Source organism: Hippichthys cyanospilos, chromosome 8, assembly GCF_059441005.1.
Source record: "Hippichthys cyanospilos isolate Australia breed blue-spotted pipefish chromosome 8, RoL_Hcya_1.0, whole genome shotgun sequence".
Taxonomy (NCBI): domain Eukaryota; kingdom Metazoa; phylum Chordata; class Actinopteri; order Syngnathiformes; family Syngnathidae; genus Hippichthys; species Hippichthys cyanospilos.
The window spans coordinates 21619576-21634417 of NC_142376.1; the positions used below are offsets into that span (position 1 = coordinate 21619576).

Genomic DNA, 14842 nt, shown 5'->3' on the forward strand with positions numbered 1-14842 from the left:
AACTTGTAAATTACTGAGGTGTACAATTATAATGACTACTTTTTCTGAACAAAGCCTCTGTTCTATTTTATTAATCAACGCCTATTTGTAGCGGTTTTATGTTTGACTAACTTAATTTGTTGTAGGAATATTTATGATAAACAATGATTGCTTTCGGAAAATGTAAAATGTGCCATTGTACGGCGTTAACTTTGTGAGCGATGTCTATGCTATTCTCTCGCATAATAGATTGTCGTTGTTATATTTTTCTATTACACGAGAAAAGTAAACAACACGTTCCACTGCAAATAATTATTATTTTTTTAACTCGAAGCAAAACAAGAACGGGAGGGCTGATATCAATTACTAACTCCCTACCACTAGATGGTGGTAATGCACCGAAATAAGTTATTCACCCAAAAATATTAAACCAACAGAATAAGAAGCGGAAACAAAAGAAGACGAAGACAGATTTCAGCCGAGCTGAATTTGTGATCGGACGTGTTGGAAAAACCACGCTTCTTTCAAGTGATTAATTTTACCTCACGAAAGGTTCTTGCTTGTTTGCCTTACAATCATGTGTCAGGCAGTCGAAGCCTATCATGATGACTTGGAACAGAAAGAAGTTCCATGGTAAGTTTTGGTCTCAACTAAAACACTTATGAAACTGCTGTTTCAAGCAAAGAAAGACGGCGCTAATGTAACTTTGTTTTGTCGAATGAAGTGATCAGTGGTGGGAAGCCAATGCAAAACAACTATGTTAAGTTATTACTACAAGCCTGTGTGTTTTAAGCGACGCGACGTGTTCGGTTTGTGTAAGCACTTATTCAATTAATTATTAGGTCGGCTACTTCATGGTTAAATAGATAGGTGTAAGGTCATTGATAGTGGTGGCACAACAAGGTGGCCAGTTTTCGTACAATTGCCTCCCGATCCCAGATGTAGGTCGATTATTGACCCCCCACCACCACCACCGATTCGTCTCAAACCACATCGAAATTGTTGAATTACCCTGTTCATCAATAAACACGGAAAACAAAGCGGCTTCTTTTCAAGCCCTAATTGTCTACAAGAAATTGTAAATATAGTGAAAATACAGAAGAATTATTTGCTAAACGTGAACTAGAAACGGACAGGAGTACTGAGCATGTGAACTTAATTTATTCTAATGCTATAATGCACACCATTACTTCATATTTTTAAGAACATCTCACTTGAAAATGAAACCAAACAACAGCATACATATCGTCATTTAAATATTTTTCATTCAAATAAAAAGTTTAATTAAATCAGTTGTGGATGTGTCATGTGTGTGACACTACAGTTAGAAATGGGTCTTTTACATGTCTGTAAAAAAGTTTAACTGTATGCTGAAAATATCCTTTAAATGCAGTGGCGGTCTGTGACTTTCACACGTACGCTTTCTGTGATGTCAGACTCGAATAAATACCTCTCATGCACACACGTACGCATTACTGGGCAATACAAGCTATATTCCGCAGCTTTACACCATAGCTTATTGAGGAGCTCTCTTTACCTTCGAATTGAGATGTACAATACTGCATATGCACTTGAGTGTCCCAAGAAATTTTTAAAAGCATTGTGGCGCGTGTGTCCAGCCATGTTTTGGTGCCTCGTTGCTGCCTGGGGTAAACAATTGAAGTTTGCAAATCCAATGTAGCTTTAAACACCAAATGGATCCTTTGCAAACAGAAGGCATTCCCAGCAGAACTATTTGCCAGGTTTAGCGCCCCTGGTAGCCGAGCAGGAACAACGGCAGTCTAGCTCAGACTAGTCAGAAAAATGGCCAAGTCACCCAGGTTAGCTAATAGCTATGCTACGCCTTGAGCGCAATCAGCCAAAGCCAACATCGCGTAGCTTGGTTGTTAAGCATTGCACCGCCTTTCTGCAGAGAGCATCACATTCAAGTCATGTTCAACGTTAGGCCTCTAGATGGCGAGCTTATGACTCATTTGGCTATTGCAGCAGTCTATTAAAAATATGGGCCTTTTTACATGTGTCTTTGCACACGGCACAAAAGCCCGCAACTGTTAAAGCGAATGCCCTCGAGCAGCAGTCCCCAACCACAGGTCCACGGACCAGTGCCAGTCCGTGGATCAACTGGTACCGGGCCGCGGAAATGATTTAGTTTAACAGTTCATATATTTGTGCTTGATCTTTTAGTATTTTCTGTATTTTAGCACCGCTTCTGGCCGCTGTTGATATTACATACATCGTGAGAAGGATGATGTGGTTTTTAGAGCAGCCAGCAACAGCACACAATATAAATCTAAAGCGTTGACCGGTTCGTGGTGATGAAAAGATTGGGGACCACTGCCCTAGGGCCTCTGGGAGCAGTCAGATTACATACAGCCTGGTGACACAAGATAGCTGAATTTTAATTGTCTAAAAACTCCAACTTAAAATATATATGTGTGTGTGTGTGTGTGTGTGTGTGTTTATTTATATATATATATATATATATATATATATATATACAAACACCACAAACACTGTTGATTATAAAACTGTCAGAAAATGCAATTAGAAAGCATTGCAGAGTAAAAATGACACCGCAAAGGAAATTCAAAACAGTTTTTCTCTAATTGTTTTTTTATTTTACATCTCAATAGATTCTAAAAAACAGTCCCTAAAATATTTTATAAAATACCAATAAACATTCATTCAAAAGTTTTGAATTAATGATGAAAGCTAAAGGCAGAATGTGTGAAGTGTAATATCACGGAATGGACAGGCTATACATTTTTAAAAAGAAACTAAGTGTAAAGACCCAATAAAATTAGTAAAAATGTGCACAGTTTTTAACCAAAATGAAACCTGGGTTTTCTTTTTAAAGTGTGTTCCTTCTTAGCAGCCCTAAAACTGGTCTTGTTGACTTTTGGAACAGTTTGGTGATAAAATTTATCATTATGACTTATTGAATTTGCAGTGTGTCAAAGAAGTGTGGTAAATGCAAGGACCAGATTGCCGTTGTCGCCATCAGAGCGGGAGACCAATATTGTAGGTAAGATCTATACCATCAGTTGTACTGGCCCTGTGTATTCATGATGGAATGCATTTTGCTTTCGGCCCCTCCTTTATATTTAGCGTCTTTATACTGTACTGTATGTATTCATGGCTATGACTGTACTACTAACATTCCTAATATAATGCATCACATTTGCACAGGTGAGCGATTCAAATTAAAAAAAAAAAAATCTATTAACTGAAAAAAACTAAACCATTTACCCAGCACTGATATTACAACAACGCACAACATATTTATGCATTTAAAGTCATTTTTGCATTGCTGTTTACAGCGGTGATTTAGGGCATTCACTTGGAACTGCTAAACTGAGAGTCATAATTATTTGATGTTTTTGAGACCTTTTTTGAATAGTTTTATTAAGCTCATTATCTAAAAATTAGATAACCACCTTATTTATACATATTACACATATTTTTGCCTGCAGTTAAAACTGCAACAAGTATTGATGTCTGATGCTTTTCCTTTCTTGTTAGGGACTGTTTTGAACAGTACTTTCTTCATAAATTCAGGGCCGTACTGGGCAAAAACAGAGTGATTTTCCCTGGAGAAAAGGTAAGGTGTTTATTTCTCCCTCCGTGCATGAACAGGCACTAGTGGTTTCCTTAATGGCTAGTTTGATAAAGGCTTGATAAACTAAGCTATACACAAACACACAAAACACTACTTTAACATCAAGTATCAAATCATGCACAACATAACTATAAATAAACAAGTGGAAAAACAAAAAATGCATCATTGGCTGTGTACTAGTCAATCATTTTAAGCCTTGTACATGACATGACTTACTTGAGATTCCTACCGAAAGTGTGCACAATTTGTTACTGAACCCGAAAATAAGCCATCTCTATTTCAGATTTTAGTAAATGAGGCAAGTGTTTTATTTTTTTCTGCAGCTCCTCTGGTCATAACATTTTTATAATTTTAGGTGCTGCTGGCTATATCCGGAGGTCCTTCCTCTTCTTCAATGCTCAGACAAGTTCAAGAGGTCTATTTGTGCCATACGCGCGCACACAAACACACTCACACACTCACACACACACACACACACACACACACACACACACACACACACACATATATATATATATATATATATATATATATATATATATATATATATATATATATATATATATATATACACACACACACACAATGGGCCCCCGTGTTATGAATTTAATCCGTTCAGCGGCTAGGCTCGTAACTTGAATTGCTTGGATGACGGGCAATCCAAACCTATGTAAATTAGCCTCTCCATTTTGTTGTCAACCGAGGTCCGTCCCCTGACATGGAAAGTCTTGCGCTTAGAAGACTTGCTTGCTATCATAGCTTCCTTGTTATTGAGAATTGTACCGATTGCCATGCGGTTATGGCCATACTCACTAGCAAGGTTAACTATGCGTGCGCCTCCTTCGTATTTTTTTACTATCTCCTGCTTTGTTTCTATTGCCATCATCCTCTTACTTCTTCCTTTACCACCACTTGCAATTTTAGAAGCCATGTCGAACAGATAAAGTTTGCAAAGTCTTCACAACACACCGACCAGCTGTGCCATCAAGCTAGATGAAGGCGTTCGGCCAATAGCATATCGGCATTTCCGTGGTTGACGTGACGCCGGCCAATAGCATATCTGCATCTCAGTGACTGAGACCATGACTGTGACCTTAATCGACCAATAGCATATCGGCAAATATGCTAATCTAACGACACAACTGAAGTACACTCGCACGTCAATCCGGCATCCTTGTGCGTTTCGAATGAATCCAACAACACGATCAAGCAAGAAAGTATCAATCGGCAAACACTAATATAAAGTTCTTTCATGGTGCGAAACCTGATGCAAATCAACATAACCAAAGCAGGCAAATAAGCTCCAAATTATAAAGAAAGACAAATATTTTACCAGTTGACGCACACCGGGTCGAGACGCAGCCAACGTGACTTTGCGCGGCACAATCCGGCTCACGTCATATTTAAAAGATTATAACAAAGTTTTTTTTTTTTTTTTTTTTTTTAAAGAAAACAAGACACGTGTATAGACGTATGAGCGCAGACACATCCAACATGGTTGTCACACATGCACACTAACCGCCATGTTGGATGTGTTGCAAGGCGGAAAAAATGGCGTACAGAGGGGACATAAAAACGTTGCGGTCCACGTCGTAAATTGAAAGAACCGTAAGGTAAGGCAGGGGTGTCGTAGACCGGGGTCCACTGTATATACTCATAATTGGAAATGCAGAAAGAACTTACAATTATTATGAGAAAATTTGTTGCACATAAGCATGCTTTGAGTGCACTAGAACTGTATTTGTGAACTTTGCCTGCATCGAACTGCCTTGGTACACATTCTCTGAACGGAAGTGAAGCTCAACCTAAATTCCTTTAAAGAGCTTCCTAGATCATGGTATATTTTCATTTTTCACAGTTAAATGTGTGCATATAAATTACATTTGGTATTGACAATTTAATTTCTTATTAAATATTAGGTACCTACAGTATATTTATAATCAGGAAGTAAAGCTCCTTATTTGCAGAGGACACATCTCTTATTGTGTGGCTGCCTCGCCCCCTTCTGGACAGCGTTCAATGCCGGCCATCCACAAAACAACCATCCATCCATCTTCTTGACCGCTCCTCCTCATGAGCCTTGCGGATGATTGAGACTATCTTTCGCGCATGCGAAACAGACAAGTTAACTGTAAATGTACCTACCATGGGCACTCCTTGGACATCTAATTATTGCAGTACACATATTATCTTAAATCTTTTTTTTTTTATTATACTTTATACAGTAACTGTACTGTTATCCGTTCCCGTTTCCATCCCGTAACTGTTGTCGAGATAACGGCGAGCCACAGTTGCCCTCGGATTAACAGCGATCGGACATGAAATTATGCTACCTTCATACCAACCGTGAAAAATCATCCCGCTACGCTCATTCGGTAGGCTTTCAGTCGACGGGTGTTAACTGCTGGCATTTAGCTTGTTCACATCGTTACGCGAGAGGTGTGGACTGAGGTTGTTGTGCATTGTACAGTGGATCCATAAAGGAGAGTACCGCTGAGAACTTTCACTTCTTTTCTGGGATGTAGAAGAGCCAATGTTTTTCTCTTACAGCACCTGTCTTTGCTTTTTTAAAAATTTTTATTTTGTGTTGCGTGTCCCTCGCTTTGCGGCAATACTTGATTCAGCATCATAATCAAAACATTTTCACCTTCTTGCGACAGGCGGAATGAGCAGAATTTCATGTCGCATCTCGTGTCGCTCCATATGCATCCTTCGTGTCGCCCAACACTCCTTCGCGTCCTGTCGTGCGAACTACATTGACTGCATTACAAACCATCCGTTTTTTTCGCCGTGTTTGCGTTCGGTGTGGACGCCACATTTTAAGCCTGTAGCTGACCAAACATGATTAACATAGAGTTTACACATGAAATTCTAATTAATTACAAAATAAATGTAGGGAACAGATTTACAATGGGTTTTTTTTGTGGCTACCACTGTCCAGCTGCTCCTTCCGCTTTTCTCTCTCAATGAGTGAGTTTAATGAGGAGGCACAACCAATCTATCAGTTAGCTCGCGAACACTCCTACAAGACTTGTGTTTGGCTCCCGGTGCAACCATGGACCAATGAGAGCAGGAGTTGGATATACTCCTGCCCTCATTGGTTCTATAACATGGCTGCGTTGTGCTGCGCATGATGCTCAGGTCCCGTGCAGGCGCTACACTTTTATGTGGACCCTATGCCACCATTTCATATGTATTCGCAGCTTTTCATTTCACATTCCAGTCCTTCCAAAGGTTCAACTCTCTCCAAGCAACGCTTAGCTCACCTGGGTTGTCAACCCAATTAGACATACTTTTGGGGCTTCTAGCCGTCCCTCACTTTCAGGCATTTGCTGTTATAGTAACCAGGAATATTGCAAAGTCTTGGGATCTTGGGTAATTTATATGATCTCTGGATTACCTGGAGGGTCACTATTGACATTTGTGATCCGGGCTTTAAGCACTGCCTCTAGTCTGTACCAACCCAATCCTGCCTCCCAACCAAATATTGTTGAGCGCTCATTTACACCACCACAGTTTGCTGAAGCGCTGGCCTCTGGGGCTCAAAAAAAAAAAAAAAATCTCAGAAAAAACACTGTATTGTGCCTAATTTTTTTTCCCATCTCCACCTTCAGGGTTTGAGTCAGAATGCTCACAAGAAGTTGAGATTCACTCCAGGCATTGTCTACATTGATGGTAAATACAGACAAACTTGAAATTGAGTGTAGTCCTGCCTGATTACAGTATTAAGACTGAATGTTTTTGTTTTTAGAGGGTGGTGCTTTGAATCAGTCTATGAAGGAGAGACTACAAACAGTGGCAAAGATGAAAGATATTTTTTTAACAACAAGATTCCCCTTCCTCATTGTGCCTCTGGAACAGGTTAGCTGCGATGTGAGATGAAGTGTCTTGTTTCACCATGTTACACTGTTTCTGGAATCTCCTTTCAGATCAAACTGATATGTACAGAATGCTTCAACAAAAGTGTTTCTGGCTGTTGGTATTACTTTTATGCTACGGCCAAGATGGAGACGCTAAGAAAACAGCATCCACAACAAACCACTTCTTGATTGTGCCACACTTTTTGTATTTCAATCAACATATGTGGTGCTTGAAAGTATGTCCATATAAAAAGAATTCCCCCCCTTTACAGTAATTTGATTTCATATATGTATGGGACACTCACCTGGTTACAGCTTTTGGTTGTGTATGCTAGTGTGGCAGGTTGAAGGTGCTGTAATGTCTAAAATAGATTCATGACTATCCTCTTGTCACCTTGTAGGTTCTTAATCTCCCCACTTCAGTTTTAGAGATGGCTCCTTTCTCACCGCAACAAGCAAGTTCCTACAAAGCATCTGTGGATCACTTCATTCACAATGATTGCTCAAACCATTTGACATCGAAACAGAAGCATGGAAGTTCATTACTTGGTGTCGAGGAGTCCCAAACTACGTTACTGCAGCATCTTGTTGATTCTTTTAAGACACTAACAGCCAAAGAGGATTTACTGAGCACATTAAGGTGTGATTTTTATTCTAGTTGGTCCATAAACATGTGAAATGATTATATATTTCTGAATATCAAATCAAAATTTAAAATTGTAAACGTTTCAAAGGTTTTCTAAAAAATTGGCATTTACTATTTTATGTATCATTTTTTTATGCACTGTATATTTTTCTTAGACAGCATCTTTTAGTGCACACGGCTCGTTGTGAAGGCTACAGTAAATTGATGTTCGGAGACAACTGCACCAGACTTGCGGTTAAACTACTTACTAGTATTTCACTGGGCAGAGGAGCCCAGCTAGCTCAAGACACGGTAAGTGTGTGTGTGTGTGTGTGTGTGTGTGTGTGTGTGTGTGTGTGTACATATAATATATATATATATATATATATATATATATATACACACAGTGGGCCCCCGTGTTACGAACTTAATCCATTCAGCGGCTACGCTCGTAACTCGAACTGCTCGTATGACGGGCGATCCAAACCTATGTTAATTCGTGAATGCGTGCAAAAACCTTAGGTAAAAACATCACGACTTTATACACATATTAAAAATGAGTAACATAATCTACTGTACAGTTAAATAACATATACAAAGGAAAAATGACATTTACCTTTGGGGCGACGTGACTTGAGCTGGGTGGAGGCGGAGGGGTGCAGAGACCAACCCGCAAATTCATTGATTTATTTTCTTAAACGGGAACTTTTCTCAAACTAGAACATATAACCGGAGATTTCCTTCTCTTTAATCCATTATAGAAGAAGCCTCTCAATTTTGTTGTCGATCGAGGTTCATCCCCCGGCAAGGAAAGTCTTGCCCTTAGAAGATTGCCGAGCGGTTCCGTCCATACTCACGAGCAAGGTTAACCATGCGTGCACCTCCTTCATATTTTAATTTTTTTTATTATCTCTTGCTTCGTTTCTATTGTCATGATCCTTTTACTTCTTCCTTTACCGCCACTAGCAATTTTAGAAGCCATGTCTAACAGATAAAGTTTGCAAAGTCTTAACAACATTCCTTCCTTCCGTTTTTGACTGATTTTCTCTCCTTCCTTCCGTCCCAACCAGCTGTGCCATCAAGCTAGATGAAGGCGTTCGACCAATAGCATATCGGCATTTCTGTGATTGACGTGACGCCGGCCAATAGCATCTCCGTGAGTGAGTGTGACCTTAATCGACCAATAGCATGTCGGCATCTCCGTGACTGACTCCGTGACTGATACCGTGACTGACACCGTGACTGTGACATTGTAAGAGCAATAGCGTTCAACGTTGCCATACCTTGCGTCAACTTCTGATTTAGTTGACGTAGCAAAGCGAAAATAAATGTATGAACATTTTGACCAGCATGTCGGATTGTTCGTATGACGAAAGGTTTGTGCGTAAGTGGGGGACAAAAAACTCCGCGGTCCACACTTGTAAGTCGAAATGTTCGTAAAAGAGGGTGTTCGTAAACCGGGGGCCGACTGTGTGTGTGTGTGTGTGTGTGTGTGTGTGTATGTATATATATATATATATATATATATATATATATATATATGAGATAGATAGTATATGATAAGAAATAAAATTAACTTCTGTGTATGTCTGTTTAATAGAGCTTCTCAGACTCTCGTTATGGCGATATTGTATCAGTGAGACCAATGAGGGACTATTCTGCAAAAGAAATAGCCCATTATAACCACATCTTTGATGTCCCTTGTGTTTTCACACCAAACCTCCACACTAAGGTAAAATGAATCAATCAATCAATCAGTCTGTTGACCAATTGAAGGGGGGACCAAACATGGCTCTTTATTGCCGCTATCCTACATGATTTTTTTTTGTTTGTTTTTTCGTCATCCAGCACACTTGATCAGAATCGATATCAAGCTTCTGGTGAGCTTGCTGATGAACAGATCGTTTGAATCAAGTGTGTTGGAAGACGGACACAGTGAAGACCTGCGAGGATAGTGGCCTTTGAGTACCTTGTTTAGACATCCCAGATCTGCAGTATACCGGTCACAGATTTTCTTGGAAATGAGGGAGACATAGTACTTGTGCAAACATTTCATAGTGTACACATTGGTAACGATAGTGGTAACAATACTCATCTTCATTGAGACTGTTAAATACAAGATCTCATTACAAAATTAAAATTGTGGTGGGTAAAATATTTTAAACAATCATGACAAGTACAAAAAGGGACCTTACCATTTTAAGAATTGTTGAGCTGATCAATGAATAGCAAGACTCACAAAAGTCCCATCCGTGTGACATTTCTCTTGATATTTATGAATTCTCATTTTAAAAAGTTCAGTTAAACTCTAAATGCTTTTGGTATTACAGTATTTTATTTTAATTGCATACATATTTTATATCTTCCTTAAATACTATAATATTGCTTGTGTCAAACAGAATAAAGAAAAGGCCAGTATCCAGCGTCTGACAGAGAGCTTTGTCAATAAATTGCAAGTTGATTTCCCATCTACAGTCAGTACAATCTACAGGTTGGTATGATATTTATGTAGGGCAGAGATACAACATTTGATCAGCTGCTTCTCCAGATAACTATCACAATATTTGTTTCACTTAACAAACCTCATGGTAATCTTTCTGTGTCTTGAAGAACAAGCGAAAAACTGCAAACAGCTTGTAAACGTTCATCCTCTGTGAACGCTGGTGACAGATGTTTGCTCTGTATGTGTTCTTTGGATACAACAGTTGGTGAGTCTTAGTTTTTTTAACATCACAATGACCAAAAACTAGGCTAAATCATGCGCAGCTTTTAAAGGTCCACAAGCCAGTGTATTTTGCACACTGGTCCCAAGCCAGGGCAATCTGATATTTGCACAAAGACCTTTGCCATTTTTGGTATTTCTTGACTGAGGCGATAGTTGGAGATGGAGAGACCAGAGGAACTCAAGCCGAAGTATTCTGCAAGATCGCTAGTAATGAGTGTAACCCACATTCTGTTTGCGGCTAGTTTTACAAGTAGGGATGAGAGTTTTTGGCATTTCTTGAGCCAGTGTAGCATTGGAATAAGCTGCTGATTTATTATTATTTTTTTTTTAGTTGCGCCAAATTGTAATAGTCGGTATGTGGGTCGTACTAAAAAATGGCTTGTGGAAGCTTATGATTGGCTAGTAATACTCTAAAGTTACCACCAAACATTGACTGCTGTTCAAAAAAAAAAAAAAAAAAAACACTCAGTAGATCCCTGATGGAACCTGTCACTGTTGACTGAACATTTCGCTGCTCTGCAGAGCAATACAGTCCAGGCACAGCAGTCCTTTGTATATTGGTCAGTTGGAAGATGAAATGCCCAAAGCACTTGATTGGTAGATACTTCAAGCACTGTGTGTGAATGCAAAGTAGTAAAGTTGATTAATCAGTTAAACCCTTGATATCTTGTAAAATACAGATAAGAAACCATAGCCTTAGAAACAGCACATGGATAGAATAATAGGAGCAGTTGGCCTAGAGTGTGTTCATTGTGATTTTTCTGAGCCGATCTGCCGGCGTAATATAGGCCAACGCTGCAGGGGGCCACAACAGCCCATTGCCATGTTGGTGTGTATCGGGCTATAATGTCGTTTCTAAATGTTGGTTGCGCTACCTTTTGAAACAAGAAAATTATCTATCTGAAACAATTATTTTTTCCCAGCACCAGTGATTGTATTTGAAATGATTTAATCCTAAATAAGCTAATTTATGAATGTATGTCAAATTTGCCATTCTCTAGAAAATGCTTCGGCCTTCCAGTCCATTTTAATCTCTGAATACCTCTCCCAAACTAAATCTGTTGGTGCAAACGCAGCTTCATATCCCAGACAAAACCCAGGTACTGTACACTTTAATTACTTTTCAGCAATACATGGGAAGGGGTGGGCCAGCCTAAGACGATTAAAAGTCTGAACGATGGACAGTTTTGGGCAAGTTACTTCAAAATGGTAATGCATTATTTATTACTCATTACTGTCATTTCAAAGTAATTAGTTACATTACACTATTTTATTTTATATGTAATTCATCGCAGTACTATTGCATTACTTCAATCCCTCTCAGATCACAGGTTATTTGTGCGGTGAGTGAATTTAAATTCCGTATTTTCTGCACTACAAGGCGCACTGGATTATAAGCCGCACCCTCAATTAATTATATATTTTAAAACTTTTTCCATACATAAGGCGCACCGGATTATAAGGTGCCACCTCAATTAATGACATATTTTAAAACTTTTTCAATCACAATATAGTAATACTCAAAGTAATAACAATAATAACTCAAATAATAACTCTAAACTCTCAATACCATAATAACTCAGTGTCAATATGACCAACCTTGTTCAACTGTAAACACACAAAAGAAACAGGTAAAGCTTCCTTTATCAGTTCATTCCCCATCTACGAATCCCAATCTCAATATTGATCCATATATAAGGCGCACCAGATTATAAGGTGCACCATCAGCTTTTTAAAAAAACTTCAGGCTTTTGGGTGCGCCTTGTAGTGCGGAAAATACGCTACTCTCACTTACACTAACTTGCAAATATGGATTTGCCATTCTAAATGTAGCTCCATTGGAAGGTTGGTTTAAGCCAGGCATGTCCAAACCCAGTCCTCGAGGGCCGCCTATCCAACATGTTTAGGAGGTTTATGCCCTCCTTACCACACCTGATTCAAATGATCAGCTCATCAGCAAGCTCAGCGGAAGCCTGACAACAAACCTGATCATTTGAATCAGCTGCATTGGATGACGGAAACAAAAAAAACATGCAGGATAGGTGGCCCTCAAGGACCGGGTTTGGACATGCCTGGTTTAAACCAACCTTCCAATGGAGCTACATTTAGAATGGCAAATCCATATTTCAAGTGGAAGTGGCATCCCTGAGCGAGAGAACTTTTGTTTTATTTATATTTATCCACTCGCATCTTCCGCTTTTTTTTTTTTTAGCTAACTTCCCATTAGTAGGACACAGCTCTAAATGTATGAACAACTGTTTAGGTGTCACGCACAAAGTGCACCAACAGTATCTTATATACAGTGATCCCTTGCTACTTCGCACTTTGATTTTCGCGCCCTCGGTCCTTCACGGATTTTTTTAGGTGGGGGAAAAAAGCTCTACTTAGAAATTTAGGTAAGAGATATCCAACGATCTGGTGAAGGCCTTTTATCTCTGCCTGTTGACAACAACGTGTGCCGGGATACGTTTAATGAGTTACACAGCACGTCCCTGTGGAGTTGTAATCTACTCCCGCTTTTACACCCATAGGGTGTCAGTCATGAAACACACACAGAGCAAACGCAGTTGTTGTCGAGGCAGTTGGCACACACACGCTTACACTTTGTCGAGGCAGAGACACAATGGAGCAGATGTTCAACCAGACCGTTGGAAATCTCTTACCAAGATTTCTTTTAAAATAAAATGGTATTTCAAGTGTAAACTCTCCATTATTATCATGTTTGATCATGTACAGTTTGATATTGATTCAATGGCCGGGCCGCTCCTAATATGACAGCAGCTGCGCGATAACTCAAATAATAACTTCACTTTTGTCTGAACTCGTAACAACTTTATTTCGGGCAACTGCCTTCTTCACATTCACAACATTTACTACTCCCCATGTTTCCCCAGCACCCTGATCATATACCAAGAGCAACACTGCCCTCTAACAGTATGGCATGTGTAGTTGGTTCTCCAAATGAAACAACAATCTCAGTCTCTTAAAGAAGACATAAAGAAATGAACTTTACACTTTACATTTGAAATAATATCAGAACATGAATGTGTTGTAAGCATCAAATGAACGGTGTAAACTAAATTTGCAATTCACTTGATTGTCCAATGCCCATGTTCACATTTAGCTCGTCAACGGGAATTTCCATTGTTGTTTCTCGCGCCCTATCTGATCGCGTCAACGCGACTGCAAGGGCTTGTTTCATTTTTTTTCCAAGTCTGTGACTCTTGTCCAAATTCCGACTTCATTTTTCCAACTTTATAAGGTTTTCCTTCTTCAAAAGGTGGCGGAACTCTATAGTTACTAAACATCCTCTGCTACCAGTGTTAACTCAATAACTTCACTTTTGTCTGAACTTGTAACAACTTTATTTTGGGCAACTGAATCCAGGAACCCTCTTCCGCCAATAAACTGCAAGAATGAGCAGATGGGGCCATGGGCCTTTCACAAGTGATTGTCATCATGACATGCTGGGTAGAGGCGAGGAAAATTACTTTTAATAAATTTGAGTTAGAAAATTAAATCAGAATTTAAAAACATCTTTTTGCCATAGCATGTGTAGTTGGTTCTCTAAATTAAACAACGCGCTAGACTTCAAAGGAAAGGTGGAACTGCTTGCTTACTGCACAGTGTATATGGTTTAATCATTTAAGATTTTAAGTAAATATGTGTACTGCAGTAATGTTGTAAATATGTATAGAATGAAGACTTTTCAAATTAAAAAATAAATAAATACAGTGGACCCCCGGTTTACGAACTCCCTCATTTACGAACTTTTCGACTTACGAGCGTGTACCGCGGCATTTTTTGTCCCCCTCATACGCACAAACTTTTCGTCTTACGAACAATCTGGCATGCTGGTCATCGTTTTCGTACAATCAATTTCGCTTTGATGCAACAACGTATTCAAATAATCTCGCTTGTCACGTCACCGCTGAACACTATTGCTCTTACAATGTCACAGTCACTGTCTCAGTCACGGTGTCAGTCACGGAGTCAGTCACGGAGATGCCAATATGCTATTGGTCGATTAAGGT

At 39.3% G+C, this 14842-nt stretch overlaps 1 protein-coding gene across 1 annotated transcript in view; it reads left to right on the forward strand.

The window, feature by feature from the left end:
• Positions 1–455: 455 nt before the first annotated feature.
• ctu2 (cytosolic thiouridylase subunit 2 homolog (S. pombe)) overlaps positions 456–14842 on the forward strand; it is a 28742-nt gene continuing 14355 nt past the window's right edge. Inside the window, exons 1-12 of the mRNA XM_088420802.1 lie at positions 456–612; positions 2930–3004; positions 3502–3580; positions 3954–4013; positions 7213–7273; positions 7350–7459; positions 7860–8098; positions 8260–8395; positions 9684–9815; positions 10483–10574; positions 10694–10791; positions 11810–11908. Coding sequence (XP_088276928.1) covers positions 557–612; positions 2930–3004; positions 3502–3580; positions 3954–4013; positions 7213–7273; positions 7350–7459; positions 7860–8098; positions 8260–8395; positions 9684–9815; positions 10483–10574; positions 10694–10791; positions 11810–11908 — 1237 coding nt within the window. The 5' untranslated portion in view covers positions 456–556. The remainder of the gene's footprint in view (positions 613–2929; positions 3005–3501; positions 3581–3953; positions 4014–7212; positions 7274–7349; positions 7460–7859; positions 8099–8259; positions 8396–9683; positions 9816–10482; positions 10575–10693; positions 10792–11809; positions 11909–14842) is intronic.